Here is a 27,329-nt window from a genome sequence, read left to right on the forward strand (position 1 = left end):
CATGCCTGTGCTGTGCCAGATCCAGATGCTACTTCTGAAAATGAAACTCAAGTTGGCCTTTAAAACTTGGTCCAACTTTCCAGTGATTCTGAAGAATAATGAATAATAGAGAGCTGGGTTTCGCTTTTAATTTTGGGCTGCCTTGGCAAGTTGGGCCGCTTCTCAAAGGTGACCTTCTGGAGCTCTTTTCTAAATAATACCCAAGAAACTGCTTTGTTTATTAGAGTTACTTTGTGAAGAAGCAATGAACCTGTTACAATATCTCATTTACAACTAAAGTGCAGCATTCAGCTAATTGAATACATGGCTACTGTTAATTATTTTGTTACGGCTAATTGGTATTCACTGGGATCATGTTGCTGCGGTCCCATAAATATAATATTACCTTAAAGTTTTTATTTCTTCAGTGAAATCTCTTGTGTTGGGATATTTATATAGTCTTCTGTGTAAATGTGTTTGTATGTATGAATATATATGTATATATATTCATTTTGCTGTGTCTGTATTGTTGTACAAATACCAGAGGCATTAGCTATATGGAATACTGTTATACTGGGCATTTTTACTGGCCTACCAAATCTTCAGTTACTTTCACTACAGAGGGAACTAAACATTTGGCTTAATGTATTATTTAGTGTTCTTATAATCTAATATTTCTACTTGATAGTGATACAAAAGCTTGGGTAGGTTCAAGGCAAAAAGCACTGTGAATATAATTTGCTGCTTGACCCCATGTCCTTACAGCAATAAAATACAGCTGTTTTGATCACTAATTATCTTTGAGGGAAAAGGAGAGTAAACAAAAAAATAGGGCAGAATTTCTCATTCAGATGAGTATCTCCTGAATAAATGCTGTTTCCATTCCCCTGGTTGAACTGTCTTTTGGATACATTTAGTGATCAGATAGTGTGCAACAAATAAATTTTTCTATTTTAATGGTTTTTGATCAGCAAGACCGACCCAAATGGGAAGAATGTGGGTTAAGGTGTGGGCCCTGTGGAAGTCTCCTTGCAAGCTTTTTAGACTTGTTTTAGAGTTAATTGCAGGCATTGGAATGGACTGCCCAGGGAGGTGGTGGAGTCACCAACCCTGGGGGTGTTCAAGGAACGACTGGATGTTGTGTTGAGGGACGTGGTTTAGTGGGAGCTATTGGTAATAGGTGAATTGTTGGACTGGATGATCTTTTAGGTCTTTTCCAACCTTGGTGATTCTATGATTCTATGTATCTATATAAGACAAAACTACAGTTCAGTAGATGTGAACCTCAAAAGCAGTCTTTTTGAACAGAACTTTAGTTTTCACCTGTACGTACTCTTAATCCTTGTTTAAATAGGAGTGGTCAATGGCAGTCTAATTCTGTCAAATCCATTTTTCATCATTCTCTTACTTCATTTCTTCTGACCCATGTAATAGGATAATACAAGCATAGGAACTGCAGATGCAGCGTCTTAAATGATCCATCTTGAACATGCTTGTCTGTGGTGTGAGAGCTGAAGCATACTTTACTGTCAAGTGTGTCTTGTGGTAATTTAGTTAAAATCAACACTATAGTTTTTGAAGTAATTTTTTATATTCATGCTTTCTACTTGGATTCTTCCATTATAAAGATATCCAGAGCAACATACTGTGATCTGGAAGCTTTTTATTAGTTCTTTTTCTTCAGCTTTCATGTCTTACATGCTCTGTATTTTTGTTTTATGAAGTATAGATAAAAATGGGCAACTTCTGTTGTTCTGTAAAAGTTTTTTTTGGAGGGGGCATTTTCCTAGGAATGTGGTTATTTGCCCAGACATCAGTAACAGAGAGCTTTGATCCAGAACTTTTAAGATGAGTGGGTCTTAAATCCCTCAGCACTCTTGAGGAATAACCTGCAAAATATTGGGAATTGAAAACAGTAGATAATGTAGATAAAACATAACTTTGCATTTACGAAAGATGCAGAAGCTGCGCAGAAATGCTACAGGTTCTTCTACAAATGAGAAATGGGACTGTATCATGGTGCAGCCTACAGCTACGCTTTGATGGCATCGTGTTAGAACATAATCAATGGTTTTAGCATTGCTGTACAAGATGTCTGGGTTTTTTGATTGAACCTACTAGGATTTGTCTGCTTCATAAAATGTGCATTGTGAATATTCAATTGTGAACGTTGCTTCTCATTCTTTCACTCCTCATCTTTATCTGTGAGAGAAAGGTTCCGTTAATCTCTTACTATTGTTTTCTTTCTGTGAGATGAAAAGAATTGATTCTGATTGATCAGCTGGACTTGGAGGAGAGGATGAGTTTTTGATACGAAGCCTTTTTTCATTTCCTCCATCACTGCAGTGTGTACCCTTTACTTGTTGTTGCCATAAGTGTGGCAAATGCAGTAAATCTTGCATTTCTTAAAATATATCTTATTAGTTTTCCAACGATTTTATTCCTTATCTTCAGGATATTGGTAGAATTGTGTGAAACACTTTTGAATTCTAAGAAGTAAAGCTTAACTAAGTTCTTGTGAGAGTAATGGAACATTAATTTTTACCATTGCTTTGTCACTGGTCTATTTAACTGCACTCGAACAAAAGGCATGAGTTTGCAAATATTTGAGGGATCATGAGGTGGTTATGCATAAAATGATTGCATATGGGAAGCTATGATAATGCACTGAAGTGTAGTATTAAATGCTGGGAAGGGGGTGGTTCTGGGAGGCACAGTCTGCAGTGAATTTTGATTTCCTATGACCAGGACAAAAGGCAGGTTTGAGAGGTGATACGGGGATTATCTGGGAAAAGCAAAACCTTGATCAATACAAAGTGTGGTAGTTAGATTGTTTTAGCCTAATCAGCTTTGGAAAAACCTGTAATCAGTTTTCTTTAATGTACAGAGGCTGATTTAAATGATGGCGGACAAAGCTGTAGCATGTGCTCCATGATTCTATACTGAATGTAGGGTGGCAGTGGAAGAACAAGTTTTGGTTAAACCAAGTAGAAGTTAAACTTGGATGCATGCTTTCTGTATGAGTAGGGATGTTTTTGGTGAAGTCGCATAAGAAGAAGTCATGTCATCTTTGTAAGGGAGCACCTTCCCTATGGAGACAGGAGCTGAGCTTGTTCAATCTGAAGAAGGCTGTAAGGAAACCTCATTGTAGCCTCCCAGTACTTAAAAGGGGATTATAAACAGGAGGGGAATCAACTTTTTACTAGCATAGATAGTGACAGGGGAAATGGTTTTATGCTCATGGAGAGAAGATTGAGATTGGATGCCAGGGGGAAGTTCTTTACTATGGGAGTGCTGAGGTGCTGGAACAGCTGCCCGGAGAGGCTGTGGATGCCCCGTCCATTCCTGGAGGTGTTCAAGGCCTGGTTGGATGGAGCCCTGGGCAGCCTGGGCTGGTATTAAATGTGGAGGCTGGTGGCCCTGTCTGCAGTGGGAGGGGGGGTGGGGGGAAGGTTGGAGCTTCATGATCCTTGGGGTCCCTTCTAACCCAAGCCGTTCTATGATTCTGTGATGATTCTAAGTTTGCGTGTGGTTTTCAGCATTGCTCTGGATTACAGATGTGCCTGACAGGTATATGTTTTTATGCATTCCTTCTCTTCACTGTTACCTAATTTATTTAACTTGAATGTTTTGATTTTTTTTCATGCTTCAGGAGATAGAAAAAAAGGTAAGCACTTAAAGGAAAGTCCAACCAAAACCTCAAACATTTTGTTTTATTTATTGTCTAACTGCCAAGGTGAACCTCGAGGAAGAGAATTAAGCCCTGTTTCTATACAAGAAGTACAGCACAATGTGTGGTATAAGGAAGTTTTCTGACATGCTTCTGTGAGCGTGACCTGTAAACTCTTGGTAGGATGAGTTTACATTTCTTGTTCTTCATGATGCAGTTAGAAAGGGGGACTGTTTGCAGTTAACTCTGTGTTATCAGTACCTGAATGAAAATGTTAGTTATGAATGACTAATTTTAAGTAGACAGTTGTGGTAATGGCCACTGGTAGTTAATTATTGTTGCTAAGGATGCTTTATCATTAGGTAGGGTGGTATGGTTAGGTTTGTGGATGGACTTGATGATCTTTAAGGTCTTTTCCGACCTGAACAGTTCTATGATTCTGTGATTTTATTAAAAGAATATTTGCCTGAAATGAGTTTGCATTCATAGCTGAGGTGTGTATATATATTTGGTGTGCATGTGTGTACTTTCAATCACAGAATCATAGAATAGCTTGGGTTGGAAAGGACCTTAAGAATCATCTATTTCTAACCCCCTGCTGCAAGCTGGGATTCCAACTGCTAGATCAGGCACTAACTCAGGTTGCCCAGAGAATGTATTAATGTATTCTATAATTCTTAATAAGTCCCTGTAATAGTGCATAGTAGAGCTTACTACAGATGAGAAGGGGAAAAAAAATCAATTTGCTCAGTAGTGCTGAAAACATCTTGACATGAATACTCAGCATTATTTTAAGGTACTGAACATGCAAATGACCATAAGTTAAAGGGTTTCAGCTTAGCTGGGTACTTTAAGTGAACTAGGAGTTTCCAGAAGAAGAATAATTAAAGAAGACATCAGTTTTAGATACGCTTCTTAGATCTGCTTTTGCAGATGTGCAAGCATTTGGTTCTTCTGAAACATTCATGTGTTCAAAATAAAGCGCATGCTAAACACAACTAGGATTGTAGAGAAAAAGCACTACTACTACAAAAAAAAAACCCACCTTTTTTTACCACAGCCTGCAAATGTATGGATGCAAGTTTAGCTATTCTCATGTCAAAATGCCCACTCAGTAACAATTTGCAAGTACAAGTTAAGTAACGAGTCTCTCCATGTACTCTCTTTGTTAGCTTGAGCACATTTCCCTAAGTTGAGAAGTGATCTGCAAAGTTAATAACAAATTTTGTCTCAGCACAGAACACTTGGTTCTGCCTTTGTGACGTGGCCAACTACATTTGAACAAACCATGGCACAGCTGTTGAGGAGGCAAGGGAAGAACAGTACAATAGACAATCTCTCTCCATTTTCAATGCAGCAATCATCATCTTATTAATGCACTGTTTGGCAAAAACTAATAGACTGCAGTTTTCAATCGCTGTATATCCCTTACTGGTACAATTTATGGTAGATGTTTTGCTTTGTGAGTGATGCTCTTTCCTGATCCAGTTTTATCTTTCTATTTCTTTTTTTAGGCCAGGCAGCTGGAAGAGAAAGACAGAGAACTAAAGAAGCATGATGCCTACTACAAAGAGCAGCTGGCTCGACTGGAAGAAAGGGTAAGCCTTTCTTCCTTCTTAATGAAGAGTTTTCTGTTTGTTTCTGCTACTGACTTTCTGGTTATGTTTTATTGTTAAGCAAGATGACTTTTCTAAGGAGATAAAGATTAAAGCTGTGGCTAGAGGGGTTTTTTTGGTATTAACTGTTACTGTTTCTGGTCTAATATTGACGAGATGGAGGCTTTAAAGTTGAGGGTGTTCTTTTCCTTATTAGCTAAGTTCTCACGTTTCAGTGAGATTTTGTCTGTCAGAGCAATTACGTATAGAGAATCATTACCTCCCTACCAGTACAGATGAAGAATCAGTGCAAGTAAATGGGCATCACCAACCAGTTAGAAAATCCCATATGAAGTGGGAAGATACTTACTGAATTTCATTACTTGCATTGTGATCCACCATTACTCCCGCTGGGCAGCTGGTGGTTCCACCAAACCCACCCATGTTAACTGCGGGTTGTTTAGTACATGTTTAAAAATGCCCTTCTGTCTCTCTTTTGCAATAGAATTGAGACTAAACTATACAGAACAGTTTGGTATAGTGTGAAGAGCTTACAGTGTACTTCATGGGAAGTGTTTCAACATATTACTGTTATTTATTAATAGAGTACTATTCTATAGGATGCTATTTTCAAACTAATTGTTATTACCATCATGTTCTAGATCCCAGGTTTGTTGCAACCTTCGGCCTGAATATGTTTTCCTCTTTCTCCTTCGTTCTTTCTGAGCCTATTTATTGTTTAACTTGGATTTTTTGTTAGCTTGGAAAACAGTGTTAATATGATATATATTAATTTATGCAGCTTAGCAGGATAGAGAGAAGAAGAATGCTTGTTTTTTTATGGATTAAAAAGAAGAGTGTGTTGCCTGAATTATCAGTCTGTTTAATTGATCTTAATGAATATTTTAAATGGAGGGCATACCAGATTCCATCTCATTATTTTGATCAACCTTTTTGAATATTGCATTAATAAGGACACGTTCTTGGCAATGAAGAGCAGTTTGAAAGGATGAGGTTAAATTATTTTAATGATTCTAAAAGTGTGTTATTTAAACAGTCACAAATGAAGATCCCTCATGCAAAATCCCCACAGAACACCTACCTAGTTCTCAAGTAGCTGGCTGATGATAGGGCTAAAAGCATCTGTAGTAGCTCATCCAAGCTAGATTCAAGCATGGTTGTACCTCTTCACTTAGTTATTGGTCTTCTATTCCATTGTTAAGGTACGAGTAGTGTTGGAATAGGCCAGGTTGGATGGGCCCCTGGGCAGCCTGGTCTCGTATTAAATGTGGAAGCTGGTTGCCCTGCATGGGGGGAGGGTTGTAGCTTCATGATCCTTGAGGTCCCTTCCAACCCAAGCCATTCTGTGATTCTATGGAGTAACTGATGGCAAAGGACATGAATAAACAAAACAAAACAAAACAAAAACAGCCATGATTCTTTGCTTGAAAGCTTCTGTTTTACCTTCTTAAGGTGCTATGCAGCAAATAAGGTTTTTATTCTTCCCTGTTTTTAATCTTAAATTAGGTCACTGATACAGTGCCGTCAGTTGCTGCAGGTGGTCACTTCCAGCATGGAATTTCATTTTAAGAAGCATGTGAATATAACATTGGTGCATACAAATGGTGTAGTGCACTATGAACACCTGTGTTTTATACTGTTGTAGTGTTGTCCCTTCATATCACATGGGTGATCTTTGCCAGCTGTTGTTCCATGTCTTGAACTTAAGGTCTCCAAGACTACAGCAGACAGTTCTGATTTGACTCTTGTTCTGTGGGTGACATTTCCTCTGTCTTCAGAGTTGAGTTCCTGTGGTACTGAGGCAAGTCTTTACTTTCTGACTTTTGTGACACACTGGAACAGGTTGCCCAAGGAGGCTGTGGATGCCCCATCCCTGGAGGCATTCAAGGCCAGGCTGGATGTGGCTCTGAGCAGCCTGGTCTGGTGGTTGGCCACCCTGAACATAGCAGGGGGGTTGGAAATGGGTGATCACTGTGGTCCTTTTCAACCCAGGCCATTCTGTGATTCTATGACTTTCTATTTGTAAGGTAAAGAAGCTTTGCTTTGCTAAGCTGCCGTCAGGTTTGTTTTCAAAGTACATGTACATATCTCTTCTACACAAAAAAACAAAACAGATGTTCAAGCTCTGGGAGGAGGTGAACTCTGTGCTCCAAATCAGGCTTTGAACTTTTTCAGAGATGTAGAGATTACAGAATGAAAACCTACAAAAGCAGAGAGGTCGTGTATCTCACAATCCAAGCTTCACTGAGGCTGATGCCTGCAGCCGTTATTAAGTTCATTTGTGAGTTTCACTATTGCTCATTTTTTGAGCACTCGGATGGAAATAGAGCTTTAAGAAAAAAAAGGAAGGTCTGTAAAGGCCTAACATGCTGGAAATTACAGAGCACAGTAATAGGCTGTTTGTTTGCTCCTAAGCTTGTCCTGATTTCAGTGGAAGGTACACAGAGTTTGAGTGTGTGCTGTTCAACAGAGAAAAGCTGAGAGCGGAAGGTAAGATGGGAGTGGAGCGAGTGGAGCTCCGAGGGATAATGACAGCATGAGGAAATGTACAATATTGGGCTGTCATTTGTGACAAAGAATGCTAATTACATTCTCAGATCATTCTTACATCAAATAAACACACTTTAAAAATACTTCAGCTGCGCATATGTGGTATTTCTGTCTGTTGCATCACTGAATGTCAGAGCTCATCTGTATGATTAATTGGCTTTTTGATTACCTAGCTTTTTCAATTAAAAGCTTCATATTTGTGTTCCTCAGTGCTGCTGAAAAAACAATGCAGATGTTGATAATAAAGGGAGACGACAACAGAACAGATTAGTGTCAGCACGGGGTGCTCCTTATGGAGAAAATTATTATACATATTCAGTGCCAGATGAAGTCTGTCAATTATAAAATATTTCAGTGACTGAGTGAAGATGCTCAGCCTTTTGAGGAGATTAATACAGGGCAAAATAACCGTGCACCAGTGACAGCTGTGATGCTAAAACATAAACAATTCCATTCTCCGGGGCAATATCTGTTCATAAATTTAGTTTATGTGCTAAAAACCTTTTGATACTTTCCAAAAACCCAACGATTCCCCTAACAGCTGCCAGTGCTTCTAGGTCAAAGATAGCCCATAAGTGATGAGTTATTACATGCTCCACAGCAGCAAAGCAAAATGAGATCGTTTAACAAAGGAGTTAAAGAATAACCTTCTCGTACTGTGTATGTAACTAGAGTGTAAGGCTGTTATTTAAGAGTTCACACATCAAGCTTTGAGTAAAATCTGTCTGCATTCTTCATTATGTGTTTACAACCTAATGATGCTTCTTGAGTATAGCAAACAAGCAGAGGGTCAGATAGCAGCATTCAAATGGTGAGTGTGTGTATATCCTACATTATCTCAATTGCTTAATACAATAAGCTGGTCCTAGTGGTATTTTTAGCCATCTGTTTTTTCTTTTAAAAGGCAGAGCAGCAAGAAATAGGAAAACGAGAATCTCAGATTCTGCAGCTTGGGACCTTGAAGACTGTGGCCTCTCTGTAACGTTGTTCCATGTGCATCTACACAGATAGACACGCACATATTCTCACACACTTCTGTTCAGCTTCTCTGCGTCCATCATCCTTCCATTTTGCCCCTGGACTGCATGTAAATTGAAAGCCCTGGTGGTTATAGACTTCATAACTACTTTTACATCCCTACTATAACTTTGACACATAGGTTACAGCCAACATCAGCAGTTTCATTAATTTTGTCTACAGAGCAGCTGACGTCCTATCACTCCTTCATCCAGTTGCCTTTGCTTTAGAATATTTTTAATGCATGCTTTTCTCTTCTGCCTGGAATTCTGGCACCAAACACAATGAGGTGTGTCTGTGAGTGCTTCTGCAGCTTATAGAAAGTGATTCAACTCTCTTTAGATCAAGTTTTCCTCAACAAATCCAGCTATTTTCATTTACATTACGCTGCTTTGTAATACTGTTAAGCGTCGTTGCAAGAATCATGCCCCCTAGTCATGGGAGCAGAAGGAAATTAATTTTAATAGACTGCTGTGTGACACAACTACTTAGTTGATCTATGTGAATGAGCAAGATGCGTATCCCAATATTAATCAGGATATTTCTCTTTCAAGCTAAGCTTCTGTGCTTGCAAATTTCCTAGAAATACTTTGCGTGAGTATTGTTTAGTATGCATGTGGATACGCATGCAGTGTAAGGTACTTCCCTGCAGTCAGCAAGTCACTGCTCCCTGTGGTTCTTGGGGGTTCTCTGATTTCTTTGCAATCCCTTGCAGGCTTCAATGGCCTTTATGCAGGGAGCTTCCTGCACTGCACGAGGCTTACTGGCAGATCAGAGCCTGAGAATATAGACATAAGTTCTGCAAATGTGATCCTCTTATCTGCATCCATTTCTTTGACGGCTTACATTTTTAGGAAGGATTTGCAAATCAGAGGTTCAGCACTTAATTTGGGGATTCTTCTTACCATGTAGGCTGTCAAGGAGCATTAACCTTAAGGTAAGATGAGCACACAGAGCACGAAGCTGTGAGCTGATGGCACATACTATACCAGGTGTTAAATAGTATTATCCATCCTGCTTGCTACAGTAAATAGGATTTCACTATTATGATGTGTCAGGATTTTCAGAGAAATCAAATTTGCTAGACACTAAACTGCCATTCTCACTGCTGAGCAGCTTTATTCTGGGATCTTGTGTTCATGCTAATCCTGTTGGTAGGAAATGCTTATACCAATTGTAAGGGGAAATTATAATTTAATGATCTCTTCCTTTTTTCTATTCAAGTCTTAGAATGGACCAGTGTGCTCTGCAGTGATAGAGCCAGTGCTCAGAAAGGAGATAACATACAGCTCAGCTTCACAGCCAAGTATTGGCTTTTTGTATGTGATTATAATGAACGTAAGTGCTAGGATGCAAACAATGCGAGTTCCACATTTGTTCAGATTCTTCAGAATCTTGTTTACCTTTTCAAAGTCTAAACAACCAAATAATCAGAATCTGTTTGCTGTGTTTTTTTGTAAACTGTGGTTTGCAAGATGCGGATAACAGAGAGGAACTATTATAAGGCACTATTGTAACAACAGTCATTTTAATTCCCTGTGATGTATTTTAGCAGTTTAGATGTTTTCTGTTTCTCTTTGTTTCAAATTATCAGGCTGTTGACTGTCTTTGATCTCACATGACTGTATCGGTGAGAATTTCATAACCAGAAGAAGATTCTGTTCTCACCTCTTGTGTTTAGGGAAGTTTGTATTCGGCAGAACAAACATGTTTACACTCCACACATTTGTACCGTATTCTTTCATGTCTTTCAAAATCAAATAGCAGTGATGTAGGTACAGTGTTTTAAGGCTTGTAGATGCATCTAGCAAAGCAGAAAACAGTTTTGGCTGATGATGATGTGTTCTGAGCATTTGGGGAAGGCACGGAGGGAGAAAGCTCATCAAACCTTTTGTCATCGTTCCTATGAAGAAAAGGAATTCCCTCTAGCACACTGCTGATGGACTAAGTTGCAGTTGTTGCTTGTGTGCAATGCGTGCTTTCTTCGTTGGATGCACATAACACCAGTAGGTTTTTCCAAATTCTCCACTGCAATTCAAAACATTGGCCCTTTATAGAATCATAGAATCACAGAATCACCAAGGTTAGAAAAGACCTAAGAGATCATCCAGTCCAACTGTTCCCCTATCACCAAAAGCTCCCACTAAACCACGTTCCTCAACACAATACCCAATCGTATATATTTCTTTCCTAAACATAACGCATAGCTGTATAACCACTGTCTTTCGCACTTGGTTCATATTTGACATCTTTCATACCACGCAGGTCAGGGAAATAACCTCTCAGTACAGGCCTTATATAGGATGCCAACATTTTATATTTTCCGTAAAGGAATCTTTTATGACTTCCAATTTCTCCAGTTTACCCTTATAGAGACACTTCCTAGTCTTCAGTTCAGAGAGATGACTGGTGAATGCAGTCCAGCTAAAAATGCCTGATCCTTTTTTTTACTTCTGCTCTATTTAAACTGATGCTTCCACTAATATCTGTCTTAGCTTTACTAACTGAACTCCTGAGTTTCAGAAAAGTCTTGTTGGTTGACATTTTACAGACCTTTCTTCTCTTTATACTTGAAGTGGGTACGCCAATGTTGTATTACTTAACACATTTGAACTTCAACCAGAGCTTAGAGCAGCAGTATCTGTCAGCGTTTTAAAAGAAAACAGTTCCATCTTTCTTATTACCCTCACATTTTTATGAGATGTTCTCAGTTTGTTTCTTCTATATAAGAAGATCTTCTTTGTTTTATTTCTTCATATTTGTCTATGTAAACAGATTAAATTGATCAATATGCCCTATGAGGAGTGACTGAAGGAACTGGGGCTGTTCAAGTCTGGGGAAGAGGAGGCTGAGGGGAGACCTTATTGCTCTCTTCCAATATCTGAAAGGTGCTTACAGCGAGAGTGGGGTTGGACTCTTCTCACTGGTGACAGGTGACAGGATGAGGGGAAATGGACTCAGGTTATGCCAGGGTAAGTTTAGGTTGGATATCAGAAAAAACTTACTTACAGAAGGGGTTGTTAAGCTCTGGAATAGGTTCCCCATGGAGGTGGTTGAGTCACCATCCCTGGATGTGTTTAAAAACTGTTGGGATGTGGTGCTCAGGGGCATGATTTAGTGGAGGGCTGTTAGAGTTAGGGTAGTATGGTCAGGTTGTGGTTGGACTTGATGATCTTTAAGGTCTTTTCCAATCTGAGCAATTCTGTGATTCTAAATACATGTATTTTGCCATGTATCTCTTCACATTTGTAGAGAGAGAGGTTTTATGTACAGAAGTATACTGAGACGGACTGGGAGGGAGAGATTTGTAGATGTTGAAACTACATTATCGTTTCTTCCTTGAACTACATTTGAACAGATTTAGGTCATGGTTCTGTCTGTGTATCAAACCAACCCAAGCACTACATTAGTCTAACAGCATCAGGTTCAGTCTACTCAGCTGAATTTAGCCATAATAAGGAGAAAATAAAATGTCAGACAACGCTTATTTTTAAACATATTTTTTTTTAATAGAAGCAGTAAAATATATTATGGCTTCCACTGGAGCCATACACCATACCATTCTTATCTATGTAAGGCTACCGGTTGGATGATATTCAACCTCAACAGAGAATTCTTGCAGATTTGCCCAAATCAGTGCAGGAAGAAACCTGAATATAAAATCAAGACACATTAATTTCTCATTCTGTACTTGGACCAAGAGACTTTGCAATGTCAGAGCTCACGTGCTGCACCAGAGAGATAAAAGTAGAAGTTCATGATAGTTTCCCAATGCTTTGTATTTCCATACTGCTCATGAATCCCTACCCCCCCCCCCCCACGCCCTTTTTACTATTGACCAGAGCATAATGTTTTTGTCAGTTTAACATAATAAAGCTGTCAGCCCAACCTGTGATCTTGCTTCATGTTGCCAATATTAGAAAATTTCTCTCTTCAAATTTCATTATATTTTGGGGATAGAGCTTTTGTTGAGCTCTTCTTGCCTGGCAGGTTGAGATTAGGAAACTTGCTACCAATTACAATATCTGAAACCTCAACCTGATTGACAAAGACAGACAGAGCTGTAGCCTTCTGACTGGAGTGCTACATTAATGCACTACCTCCATATCTTGCTGAGCCACAATCACTATTCCAAATAATTGTTTTTAAGCCTTTTTTGTTTAGTTTAGTTTTTTAGCTCGTAATCTTTTATTTGCTAAGTCGCTAATATGTATATCAGTTATTAAATACACACCCACCCATATGTTTTTGCATAAAACTACTGAAAATGTTTATTCTGAGACATTTTCTTATTAAAATAGCCCTTTCACTATCACATATCCAATCAATAGCAGTGCTGAAACGCTGCTTAATAACAAAATAACGAATTGTTCCACACTGAATAGTAGGTATTGATGTTTCTCTAAATGTTTGCTTATAGATTATTTTTCCATCCTGTGTGTATGTCTTTATATAAACGGAGACAAAAAACCAAAGTGTGATAAGTAATATTCCAGGCTTTTCTCTCCCTGCAGTGAGACACTTGATGGCTGCTAGCATGTAGCAGATAGTTCCGTATAGGTTGTTTGCAATCCTTTTTTCTTACTTATCCAATACATATATATTACCTTGTTTTCAGATAGTTGTTTGTTTGTTTGTTTGTTTTGTAATTTCAGTTTGGAGCAAAAGATGGGTAATTTCATGTTCACATTTTGTTAATATTTGCAGAAGACCAAGGGGTAATGGTATTTTGGATGCAAAATAGTACCAGGAGTGGAAGTGTGTTTAAATGAGCTTTCAAGACTTTATTAAATTGCACACTGCTTTTTGTTATGTAGTTGTGCTTTTTTCTTTATTTTAAACTTCATTGATGCATCTCTTTGATCCATCATCATTCTTGCAACTTTCTTTTTCTGGCCTGCTACCTTTTTGTGCATCATTTGGCTTTGGTGTTGTACCATGAGCCTCAACCAGAGCTAACCACACAGGGTTGCCAGCTTTTCTTCTGATGCTGTTTGTTTTTATAGGCAACCTCAAGTTTTTGCTCTTTCTGCTTTATTTCATTGTGCTTTATTGGCCTAAAATGTTCCTTTAAAATCATCCCAAAGTTTCTTTCTCAGCCTACAGGATACCCCAGTGTTGTTTCCTGAAGAATTTATGCACTGGCATTTCCTCAGATGGGGAGGATGGTGACTTTTATTTATGTGAAATTCCACTATCTTGGTAAAACCAAACACAGTGTGTGTTAAGCAGATCTATGCTCTAACAGGGGAAGTTCTCCGCAAAGGGAGTGGTGAGGTCCTGGGATAGGCTGCCCAGAGAGGCTGTGGATGTTCTGTCCCTGAAGGTGTTCAAGGCCGGGTTGGAAGGCACCCTGGGCAGCCCAGTCTAGTCCCAGATCTGGAGGTTGGTGGCCCTGCCTATGTCAAGGGGCTTGGAGCTTCATGATCCTTGTCATCCCTTTCAACCCAAGCCATTCAGTGATTCTACGATTCTATGATTCACTGACCCAGGAGACAGTGAGATAAATACTGTTTTTCAGGAAATGGCTGTTTATGTTGTATGGCTATTTATGTCATGCCCTGTTTTCCTAACTGTCGTGTTGCTTTGCAAAGGTGATTTTTTTCATAAGCCCATTCCTAGTCCTGCAGCTTGCAAGTCCTCACCGCTTGAATCTTACTTTCTTCCTAACTCTTCCTTGCTTACACAATTATCACCACTTTTCATCATTTACTGACTTCCAACTGTATTTTAACAGTAGGAATTTAATCATGTTCCCATGATAACTGGGCACTGCTAACCGCTGGTTTTCTCTGCTATGGTTTCAGTTTCTGTTAAAGATTCTTCAGTCTTGATATTTGTGAAGTCTGAGCACATATGCACGTTCATCCCATGAATAAATATTGCAGGTGGGGATAAACTGTGAGACAAGAGGGAATGCATGGAGCAATAGCAAAAAAAACAAAGCAGCACGTTGGACAGCTCCTGCAGTCCCCCTCTGCTTTATTCTCATGTATGAAACCATTGCTGGGCGCTTGTTAGGATAAGTTGTTCATCCAGCACTGCTTGGTTTAATGAAAACAAATCAGTGGATGCATACAATTAAACATAAACATGTCAGCGTTGCCTAAGTCACCCTTAGTGATTGTGTCTGCATCTGTTTTCCTTGATAGCTTCAGCTGCACTATTTCCCTTCCCCTTCCTGAGAAGCAACGAAAAATACCATGAGAAAAATTTCTAATAGGGAAAATTGAATAAACCAAAGAAATCTGTCATTTAAATGTCAGAAGGTGGTGTTTATCTCATTTCATAGGATATAGCAAAGTGTTTTAACATATGTGTGGTCAATGAATAAGCAGCTTTCCTTCCTCCCATGTCTGTGCTCTCCTCCCACCTTTTTTCCTTTGTAGAAGTTTTGGTACAAAAGCTGTATTAAGTTAATACTGCGTTTAAAGCAACCCTCAGTGAGGTGGTTTGCTTGGAGTTCTTTGCCAAAGTATCACTTAGAAAATACCCAACTCCATATAGAACCACGTGAGCCACAGAATGTTAGGGTATCTGAATTGCAGTAATTCTTTAAGCTCTTGCACTTTCCTGGGAATCTGATGGATATGTATTCCCTTAAAGTTATTTATCTTTAAAATATATATTGTGCACTGTTTTTCAATGGTCCAATTACTTTATTTTTGGACAAACTGAGCAACAAATGAGAAGAACCACACTACAGGCCAGTCTGTTTTCACTTGTTTTCTGTTCCCGACCTTTTGTGCACTCGTATTTGAAAACAAGAAGGACCCAGTTTATATACACCTTCCATTTAAAGAGGTATCAGTGACAAGATGTGCATTAAAACATTTTCTGAGCACCTTTTCATATTATAAAGTTCCCTTTTCTTCCAAGGCAGTAGTTAGTAATTTTTCTCATTACAAAGCAATAATAATTATGTGAAATGCTTCCCTACGTTTTTGTAAATCATCTTGTAAACCCGAAGGCTGAAACAGCCTTCCCAAGCACATACCGGCTTCATTTCCATTGCTGTCATTCTGAGTGATATTTTAATTTTTCTGCCCCTAAAAATACTTGAGTCCTGTAACAGATAGATAAATGAGAGAATCCCCAGGAAATGCTGCAGAATGTTTCTATTTGCCAGCACAATAAATGCAGAAGCTAATAAATGTCCTCTTACATCAGAAGGAGGCGTATAATGAGTAAATGATGGGAAAAGGAATTTGGGAAATAAATGATCAATCCAATCTAAGTCGACAAACAATTTCTTAATAACTTGGCCTTCGGTTGGAGAGAGGGCTGTGCTCAGCATAGAGTAGAAGGGCCTTTTCCATCTGGCGGCTGATAGATTTTGTGAGGTTGTTTTAGCTTCACCGAACAATAAGCCATGATTCACACACGGCCTTTCTCATGCAAAGTTGGGATGGTTTGCCATTTGTCTGTACGGGCCTATAGGGAAAAGGGACTGTTAGCAAAATCTAATCCTCATTTCTAATTCCTCGCTGTAAGCATCCAGTTGTTCTTCAGGACAAATGTTGGGAAAGGGTACAGTTCCACAATATCTGGCAAAAACAGTGCTCTGCCCTGTATTCTGCCCCTACTGCAGGTTTATTTTGTCCTTGTCATCTGAGTTTATTGTGCCCTTCATGTGCAAGGGATTAAGTCCTACCTAGCTGTGCTTGTGGCGATATTCTTAACATCTGGGAGAGTCCAGCCGCAGGAAGAGCTGAACCAAAACCTTAGGATGTGACCACAGTTTAAGCCTGCTGCAAATAGAGAGGGGAAGATAAATGTACCAGATTTTGTGCAATGTTCTGATATGGATCTCAGCTTTGTCCAGGCTCTGTTGCAGAAGTCAAAGGTTAAGTACATTTTTTCTCTGTTGTATTACCCATGAAGCTCCCTGAAGCCAGTGCTCCAGCTTTAAAGGTGGGAGAAGGAGTTCAAGATGAGCAGGAGGGCTGTAGGAAGAAACCTGGGGAGAACAGACAAGGAGAAAATCACAGTAATGGACTTGGTGACAAGCCTACTGACAACTTCTTTTCAGCTGAAGTTTTTGCTTTGAAGAGAGCAAAACCAATTTGTCTTGTGCATTACCCAGATGCCTTTAAAATCTCCAACTCTCCGTTCCTTCAATAAAGAAAGAACAGACAGCTGGCATTGCACTTCTGTAGCAGAGGCACCGTATTTGTGAGATCGCTCCTAGAAAAATGTGTGATCTTTACACTGATATTTCAAAGGTGAAGATTTCTTCTTTCGTGTATTCTCTTTTACAGAGCTGTTTTTCAGCCTGCGGATGGATTCTGTGGTTGGCAACGTGCTCAGTATGCTGTGGGTCCAGTTGAGCTGCGGAGGGGCTCATGTTGCTCGTGTTGCTTTTAATTGGTATTTCCAGGCAGCTTAGAAATAGTGGTGAGCCATCAGTGGGGATAGGGGTTGGCAGCGATAATGCAAGGCTGGTGGTGTGTTCAGTGCTCTTCAAGTGTGTCACAGGGAATTGAAAGTTCTTCCATCTTATGCCTTTCTAACTGAAAAGCATTATACCTGAAAGTCGAGACTTTTCAATATGTTTCTATTCACATGCATATTGCTGTGCCTCAAAAGGCCTTTCCTTTTGAAATATGGAAAGATAATCGTGTGTTTGAAATAAGTAGATACTCTCCTGCCACTTTTGAAATCTTTATTTTTTTCCCCCTTGTCAGAGAGTTTAACTGTTTGCTCTACTGTGGGCCATAATCATCTAGGAATATGTATTTATGCACACTAAAATACAAAAACATTGCGGTAATTATGAAGCAAATTCAAATGAACCACAGCAGAAGAGTTCAAACGTGTGTCTAATTCTCAGGGAAGAATTACCTTTTTTTTTTAATGTCTCACCTTAACATTTCACTGTTTTTTCTATCTGGTGTAATCCAGTTGGAAATTCTTCCTGCAACCAAATTGGTTGCCTTTTTGCCTATATATTAAACATAAAACCCCCCAATCAAATAGCCCTTGTTCCTAAAACAACTATAGCAATGACACAGAGTATGTTTTTTGTTGATGATGCCATATGTCTTTTTCAAAGCATTGCAGATAATTGTTGCTGCATACCAGCTCACATGTCTGTTTGTGCCAGGCTTGCCCCTGATTTCAGTGCTTAATCCTCCTGGCCTGTAGTTTTCAGAAGTGAAATCCTATTGGTGTTCTGCAGTGGTTAACGTCCCAAACAATAACTGCTAATTTTGATGGTGTAAATGACCTGTGTTAGAGGAACTACCTCAATTTTTTTTTATTTTTATTTTTTGAGAAAAAAAATGAAAAGTATTGAGGAACAATTTGAAAAGAGAGTGTGATAATCCCATGTCTGCTTTACGCCATGGAAAATTCACCAATTTTTTTTTTCTTTGCCTCAGTTTCTTTGATCATCATCATCAGAACAGTGCAGTCATTAAAATACCACATCAGGAGTGAATTTTCTGATAACTTGCTCGCTTTTCTAGGCAATAAATAAGAAATAGCACATTTCATAGAATTTAACCTATATAATGTTTTGAATTAACCGCATCCAGGCCTGGGTCCCGCAGCACAAGAAAGATGTGGAGCTCTTGGAGCAGGTCCACAGGAGGCCACTAAGATGATCAGATGGCTGGAGCAGCTCTCCTATGAGGAAAGGTTGAGGTTCTAAACTGAGTCAGGGGAGGTTTAGGTGAGATATTAGAAGGAAGTTTTTCACCCAGAGGGTGGTGACGCACTGGAACAGGTTGCCCAAGGAGGTTGTGGATGCCCCATCCCTGCAGGCATTCAAGGCCAGGCTGGATGTGGCTCTGGGCAGCCTGGTCTGGTGGTTGGCGACCCTGCACATAGCAGGGGGTTGGAACTTGATGATCATTGTGGTCCTTTTCAACCCAGGCCATTCTGTGATTCTGTTTTATTCTATGTTACTATTTACTCATTGCTTTCTCAACTTGTTTAACAGGCTTTTAAAGCATGCTTCATGGTTAGTTTATTCAGCAGGTTTTGCTGGTAACAAGCACAGCATGCCAAAATGTCCTTTCTTAGAATCTGTGTATTGTTGAGTGAAGCATGAAGAGAAAATAGTGTTTTGGAAGAAGTGACACTGTCTTAAATCAGGACTCTAGGCACTCCTTTTTCAGGGGATACTGTTGTACTGTGTGGATCATTCAGCAGCTCTACCCATCCTTACTCATAGTTTTCTGCTTCCTGTAGTTGAATCTGTTCAATTTGATGAGTAGAGGCTTTTGCTGTCTTGTTCCCTGTACTGCCAGAAACAAGTGAACTGTTGCTTTTTTTTTTTTTTTTTTAACTTAACCCTACCAAATAATGCATTGCTCGCATGAAATTTGAAACAAACATGAATCGTATTGTATTCATTACACATTTCAAACAACTTCCATGAGCTTCCTTCCTTGTTAGGAGTTTAAGGGCATGGTGGGGATGGGTTGGTGGCTGGACCAAGTGATCTTAGTGATATTTTCCAACATTAATGACTCCTTGATTCTGTGATAATACCTGTAGGGGTGAATGATACCTTTCTATTTGAGCAGTTGATACAATTCAAGGAAATTTTTGGGAACGTGGATGTTTTTCAGATATCTGAATTTACTGGCAATTTTTTACTTCTCTTCTTGGTCGGGCTTTAAGGAATAGTTTGAGAAGAGAGGAAATAGGTAGAAAGCTTCCGTGTGCATGTAGCATAAATGCAATTCCTGGTGGCATGATCCCTAAGACACAGATGTAAGGAATATCATCACCCTTGTAAGTGTTCAAGACATGATTTTCCAGTGTCCTGGGCACCTGCTTCTAGTTGAGCCTAATTTGGGTTAGATGGCCTCTGAAGGTTCATTTTAAATGTTCTGTGAGTTTTCGCTATAAAATGAAGCTTGCTGATTGAGATGATTTAACTTGATGCTTCTTACTTCTAGAGAATAGATACCTTCTATTACATTAATGCAATCAGCAGTGCAGAAAGTTTCTTTAGTGTGTGGTAAGCTTTCAATGATGCTGATCCTACAAGGCAATGCCACGTCTCGCAGTAACCAAATGGATGTTTCTCCCGTAGTAGGTTTAAGTTAGCTGGCTATGAGGGCGCATGGGAGATTTCATGAGCTTCATGTGGGAAGACCATAGAATCATAGAATCCCCGAGGTTGGAAATGATCCACAGGATCACCCAGTCCAACCATCCACCCATCACCAATAGCTCTCACTAAACCATGTCCCTCAACACAACATCCAAACTTTCCTTGGACACCTCCCTGGGCAGCCCATTCCAGTGCCTGATCACTCTTTCAGAGTAGTAAAAGGAAGAGTATGTCCTTGGTAAGACTGTGTGGTTGTCACACATTTAAGGTGGCAACATCTAGCCTACATTAAATATCTGGGGTCAATCAGCAGTTGCTGATGAGAGATGATAGGTGCCATTGAATGGTTATCAATCCATCCCCTCAGTTTGGCAAGAGAATGACTTTACTCCATTCTGTCTGTGTGTTTTGCTATTGATTATCAAGGTATCACAGTTTAAACATCTACCTATGGGCAGCTGAGGTTTTTCATGATGAATCCCATAGAGACAAGTGCTGTGGACCACTGTCATTGCGCACAGAGGATGAGCAGACCTGCTCTGTAATGCCATCAATGCCCTACAGAGACAAAGGAGTTCATTTGCCAAAATAGATGGATGCTGTGCAGGGGAATATGCATAGAATAGAGAGTGTGTTCCTAAAAAGCATCTAAAAATCCATTCAGACTAATGAGGAAGAGGTTTCTTTGAAGGGCTGTGGATGTCTAGCAAAATAGAGATAGTAAAGCACAAGTGATGGCTTTGAATGGAGAAGATAAATAAAGAAACCAGTAGAAGAATATACATATGTAGGAGAGAACATTCACTAAATAACTTTGGGAAGGCTGAAAGGCAGAATAACAGCTCTGGCTTGAAAAATGGACAGAGCACTGTGGGAGGGAGAATTGAAATTGATGGTAAGAATATACAGAACCTGCACACACCAAAAAAAACACAGGAAAAAGAAGGCTGCTAAGTAGTGAGAATAGTCCTCGGAGGTCATGAAACAGAGCTATAAATTGCAAATGTTTTCCAGGTCTGCATCTGAATTATTTGCCATGGTATAACTTCCAGCTGTAGGAATTTTGTGGTGCTATTGAGAGCAACAGAACTGTGTTTTTCACTTCTGAAGCAGTGTATATGGTGCTAATGATCACACTGTGGTATGCTGAGAGAACTTAAGCGTTTTCTTTCTCGTAGGTCCTGGAATTTTTATTTAGCCTTTTTTTTTTGAGTGAGAAGGCCACCTGCCTTAGTTTTGGCTGTGTTTCTTTCAGAAGGCTGTTTCCAAACAAAATGGGTCTTCTGGGATACATCACTGTAAGAGCACTGAAAAAGCCTCGCATTAGTTTGATTTAAATTTGCTCATACCTCATTTCATTTCTTGCTAACCTAATTATCAGCATAGCTCTCAATGTAGACTGAATCGGAAACATAATTTTGTAGGAGTCTCATCATTACCAAACAAATCCGTGTGATCCTCAGCATTTGTACTGCAGCAATCCTGATCTTTTCACACTGCTCAAACCAGTCTAAAGCAGCTACAAGAGGCTATCCTTGAAGTACTTTATTCGCTTCATAATCACCAAAAGCTGTTACTGGTACATAGTTTTGTGACTTTTGCTTAGCTTTAGTTATACATCAGCTGCCAGTCAGTTGATGTTTTTGGGATTCAGAGCTTTCACTTTGATTTTCATCTATTTTTCATTTATTTGAAAGAAGATGTAGCCAATCCTTAATTCTGTATGTTTGGCTTCAGCCACAAAATGAATTTCATGCACAGCTGCTAATACCTACTAACTGAAGGAGATTTTCATTCCAGTATCAGAAACATAACTGGGTGTACGTATGCATATCCATATCATTATTCAGTTTGGAAGGGGCCATGGGAAGTCCAACCTTCTGCTCCAAGGAGAATCACCACTGAAGACAGACAAGGTTGATCAGGGCTTTCTGTCATCAGATCTTTGTCAGCCACAAAGGCTGGAGATTCCACAGCCTCTAAGGGTCCCTGTCCCTCTTCTTAATTATACCTGGAAGAAAGCATTTTTCCTCATGCCCATTCAGAAACTCAGTTGATTTTATTTGCAGCTGTAGCTCTTGTTTTCTCACTATAGGAGCCCATTTCTTTCTTGATGATGAGCTCCTCTTCAGGCTTTTAAGGCTGCTAGGTCATAGAATCATAGAATCGTTTGAGCTGGAAGGGACCTTTGAAAGTGGTTTAGTCCAGCTCCCTTGAAATGAACAGGGAAATGAACAGCTCGATCAGCTCAGATCCCTGTCTGGTCTGACATTGGGTGTCTCCAGGAACAGGGTATCCACCAGCTCTTTGAACAAGCTCTTTCTAGTGCTTCACTACTTACACATGTATTTAAGAAAAGCTTTTTATTCAATCTAAATCTCTTTTCTTTTAGTTTGAAATCATTTCTCCTTGTTTTATCACATCACCCTGCTAAGGAGCCTGTCACCTTCTTTCTCATAGGCCACCTTTATATACTGAAAACTCCTTAGATCTTCTCAGTGCCTTCTCTTCAGCCTCAGCTCCCTCAACCTGTCCTCATTAGGAGAATTCTTCTTTCCTTTGGATCATTTTTGTCACTCTCTTCTGGACATGCCCCATCAGGTCCAATGTGCTCCAGCTGATCCCTCCAAGTCTTGCTCTCTTCCAGACTGAACGGTTTATATTTCATTCCCCTTTCCTATAGGGTGTGTGCCTCCATTCTGGTGTTATTTGCAAACTTGGTGAGCGTGTGTTTCATCTCTGTGCCATTAGTTGAAGCATTAGGGAATGTTGTGGAATGGACACTTGAGAAACTCTGTATGTAACTGACTCTTAGGGGGAGACTGATGATCCAGCCAGATTTTCACCTGCAATTCACAGAAGAAATTTTCTTTTATTGGGCACTTTAATGAGATAACTAAATGAGTTGAAACATTGGAAATGAGTGATTTTCCCACACCGCTCCTCTGACTATGGAGACTGAGCAACATGATCTCAAAATCATGGCTGCTGTAGTCCATTGGAGGGGCTGCATTGGCTTTGGAGCTTTGTAATAAGTTTGCAGTAACAGCTTCTTGGGGAAGCTCAAGTTTACTTCCCCTGCATGTAACACCACTGGATTTTCTAGGAGTTATCCATGCAGCAGATGAGCTACATCTGTGTATGAATATAACAGAAGACTTATGCTAAGCTGACTTTGTGCTGCACTAGATATGGGATGCTCTGTGTGTCCATACTGATGATGAAAACTATCTGCAGTGCTGGATTGCAGTTCTGTATAACCGTATTTGAAATAACTGTATCCAGCTAGTGGGGGTGGGGAGTTGGGGAGAAAGAAACATATTTATACTCTATACATTGAAATAAAGTACTGAGTTCTCCAACATAGACAGCCATTCAAGGCTCATGGTCATCCTCATATGCCTGTGAGCTGGTGTTGTTCCCTGTAACATGGCGTTTGCCAGCCTGGCCTTGAATGCCTCCTGGGATGGGGCATCCACAGCCCCCTTGGACAGTATGTGGTTGGACCACATGGACCCAGGGGTCCCTTTCCACCTCAGCCATTCTGAGTTTCTTTCATTTTGGGGATGGAGGTGGGTGGAAAATCTGCTTTTGGTTGTGTAAAAATAATATCCAACAGATACCCTTAGGGAGAATGTAATTTATAATGTGTGAGAGGGAAAGGGGTGAGACTAGAAGAAAAGTTGTAAATAAGAATGATTTAGATTAGGCATCTTGTCATCAGCAGGAGATGTAAATATAGTTGTGCATTTACACATGCATCTCTAAGATTGAGAACATTTGTATTAAAGACTGTACTACAATTACATGCAGATTAGATGCTTGGCTGAATAGCTGTAAGAATTTTGAATAGATTTGTCCTTTTCACAAAGGTTTTCATTTTCTTTGGCAGTTCTGAGTGTTAACAAATTAGAGATCAATGCTCTACTAGGGCAGAAACGTGAAGTGCAGCATATCTTGGAAAAAACTTTAGAGGCATTAATAATTGCAGCTAAAGGTATTAGCGGTGCCTGAAAAACAGGATTGGAAATTCAAAAGAAAAGGTTGAAGCAAAAGCTGTTTTGCCCATTTTCTGCTGATAAATGAGATAGGTGTTGTACACCATTTGGATACTCTTTTTCAAACAGAATGTATAGTCTTTGACATGTAATGAGATAAAGGAAATCACGTTTGGAAGTGAATTGTCTGCTGGCAGGACAGTTGCCAAGATGCCATAGTTTCTTTCCTTTGTTTGGGTAGGTTGCAGTAGTGTCTCTGACATCTTCAGCTCTATTTGGGGTACCTGTTTGACTTTGAATCCCTCTGTAGAAAGTTATTTGATGGAGATGGTGCCCTTAGTCCTTCCTACAGTCTCTAGTAGTTCAGACACGCAATCTGTCAGTGGAGCACTGTGGTCCAGAGCCAATTTCTTTCAGGTCTAAGAGGAGGATGACCATACTAGTTCTACAAAGGCGTGAGAGTAAAGGGCAGAGGAGAGGGGAATTTGCACTTGAATTTGAGCCAGTGTAGAATGTACTTACCTCAAGGCATTCTAAATTAAACCCCTGAAAACAAGTCTTGGCTTTGTTGTTTGAATGTCCTCCATAGGGTAAGTCCAGAATCCCAGATCCTTACCTGAGCTCTACTGAATTACAGAGCTTCTCTGACAGTTTGTCTTCTCTCTCCCTACCTTACATCTACTTCTCCTCTTTCTTGCGGTTATCATTACTTTCTGCTTTGAAAGCATGTCCCCTGATTTGTGCATATCTCTTTTGTTTATGTCAGTGTTTCTAAATAGTCCTGAGCATCCTCATACCGTGGTTGTGGTCTCCCATCAAGGAATCTCTTGGCTGTTTTTCTGTAAGTCCCAAAACTCTGGAAGTTATCTTTATGCTGGAGCTCGAATTAGAAAACCGGTTTGCTTTGGAGAGCAGCCATTCTCATATGTTCAGTTTGCATAGATTTCCACAAAAGCTGAATAACTCGTGTTTTCAGCCCTATAACCAGTTACGGAGAACTTTCTTGGTCCATCCAGTTAGGTCTTGTGATGAAGGCAAAACAGCACCAAACATGTTCAGCCATTCATTCAGAATGGGTTTAGAATAGCACATTAAAAAGCCCAACAAGAGCAGAAAGCATAAGATGTGGTAGATTCCCTAAATAGGGAGTTGGACCTTTCTTGTTTCATCTCTGGAGCTGAAAAATGCAACAGTTGGCTTCAGTGTGCAGCTGGGCTGAATGAGAGTGGTCATAACTTCTATGAAAATAACTTGTTTAAAAATTGAAGCAAAGGCCTGTTTTGATGAGATTTCAGGAGAAATTACTTCCTTCATGTATCATTTTAATAGCATTTGTGGTGGAATAAAGATGCAGTATTATTTGAGAATCTGTATGATGTTACATGCTTGGCTTTCCCTGGCTTATTAAAATAAATTCAGAGACAAATAGAGGTTTTTAATCCAAATAAAGATGCAATAAAAATGGCCATATATTTATAAAGCAGTAAGTTAATATCATTTGAAACTTAGATATATGGACGCTGTTTAGCACTGCAATAGACAGTCTTATTGTCTTACTGTCATTCCCTCTTCCCCAGTTCTTCCTCTTTTTTTGCATGTTCGTTGGTTTTATTGGCAGCATCAGAGATTAAGCATGACCGTGTTGTAAGGGCATTTCTTTCAGCAGTATTTCTTGCCTTTTTCTTTATAATCCATGCGGTCAACTTTATGTGCCTAACAGTGGGGCATGAACTAGTGATCATGCATCTTATGCAGTGACTCCTGCTACCCGAGCCACAGTTCTCTATGGGTTTTCTTTGCTGTAATGTTTCACTTTGGGCACGTGTGGCTGTGCTTGGCTGCTGGTCCCCACTTTGTGGTGCAAAAACAGAGTGGGGACTGTGGCAGCCTTGAGGCTGGGTTGATATCTATGAAGCTTAGGAACAGTTTCTTCCTAAGGGCTTTGGAAATCTTTTCATTGAAGGCCATATAGGTCTCAGGCTGTGTGTCAACAGAATGAATAAAACAAAACTTCATGTTATCCACAAGTGAGTTCATAAAGGATACTGAGATGAAATGGCCAGAAGTTCAATTATGGGATAAAAGACAGCCCAGCTTCAGCAGCAATGGATTAAAAAGAAGCAGAGAAAACTTTCCAATTTGCCATTTAAGGAGCATGGTAATCTTTGCCTGCCGATGCTTTGAGTCCTTCGGTGGGGGAGGATGACAAGGAAAAAGAAGTCTTTAAATTAAAAAATTCTCCCCTGATTCTCAAAGGTGCCAAACAGCCCAAGCTCTTCATTCCTCTGGTGGGTGGAGCAGGTGCTGAGCTGCTCTGAAGTCAAGCTGTGCTCATTTTTGTCTTTCTCAAGCACTGACTTGAAGCAAAGGCCACATTTGTCTCCTTTGTGTGGAAGTCACACGACATTTCCTTTGTCAAATAAACTGTTAACTACAAAACTATTAGATTAAAAATTAAAAAAAGAATACCTACCCTTAGATAGAATGCATGAATGTTATGTTCATATTGAATTGGATCAGGGCATTAAGAGCCAAGAGGCTTAAAAGGAAAACTTCAGTGGCAAAAAAAGAAGTCGCGGTACATCTGCAGTGAAAACAGCTTCAACACATTTGTTATAAAATAGTGCATATAGGTTATGTATCTTTAGTGAAATTAAATGAGGACTCTCAAGTTCTCTTGGTTCTTTTTGACAACCTTTTATCAGCTCGGATGACACAAGATCTGTCAGAACTTGATCATCCAGGATATCTGAAGATTTTCAGCCGAGAGTAAAAGATGCACTTCTGCTTTGAGGTCCCGCATGCAGACAAAACAGGTGACCTCCTCGAGTTCTATGGGACTTTATTTCCTTACACAGACTTTTGAAATCAGAGCCGTCTAGTTAAATAATCATACTCCTGTTCCTCCACAATATGCTCTTTAAGAAGCGTCTGCTCTTACTTTTCTTCAGGGAAGTTTTTTTTTCTTTGAGGGCAAACACAAGGAGAATACTTCTTTTTGTAGAGCATATTTTGTTCCACCTGAGCTACAGCACGCCTTATCCTTGCTAAGGCTCTGTGTATTTATCAGGGGAAATTGGATAGATTTAAAGTTAAATTGCAAGCCTCTTTCCTTTGGCTTCTCTTCCATAATGCCAGCCTACATCTCCCTCTGTTCCCACACTTTGGAGGTGGCTTTTCTAAAGCTTTTACCAAAATCCCGACCTTTCTTTTGAGGAAGGATATTAAATGAGATGCGCAGCAAACGCTGATTATCAGTCGTTTTAATTTGGTTGCATCCTGTGTTATCTGCTCAGTCTTCAAGCCATAAACACTGAAGTAACTTACTTAACATGTGGTGGTGCTATTCAGGCTAATTGGATTACAGTCCCATGTAAAATTAGTCACTGCTGTGAGTTTTTGTAGGCTTTTCAACAGAACTCCTGTAA

General features: G+C 39.7%; 1 protein-coding gene across 2 annotated transcripts in view; it reads left to right on the top strand.

Moving 5' to 3' along the window:
• The window catches only part of CHCHD3 (coiled-coil-helix-coiled-coil-helix domain containing 3), a 145,984-nt gene that overhangs the window by 84,408 nt on the left and 34,247 nt on the right, over positions 1–27,329 (top strand). For both annotated transcript variants that reach the window (XM_015861656.3, XM_015861752.3), the window contains exon 5: positions 5,164–5,247. In XM_015861656.3, the coding sequence (XP_015717142.2) occupies positions 5,164–5,247 (84 nt within the window). The remainder of the gene's footprint in view (positions 1–5,163; positions 5,248–27,329) is intronic.

The sequence above is a fragment of the Coturnix japonica genome, chromosome 1 (genome assembly GCF_054131305.1).
Source record: "Coturnix japonica strain WE chromosome 1, WE-NBRP24, whole genome shotgun sequence".
Taxonomy (NCBI): domain Eukaryota; kingdom Metazoa; phylum Chordata; class Aves; order Galliformes; family Phasianidae; genus Coturnix; species Coturnix japonica.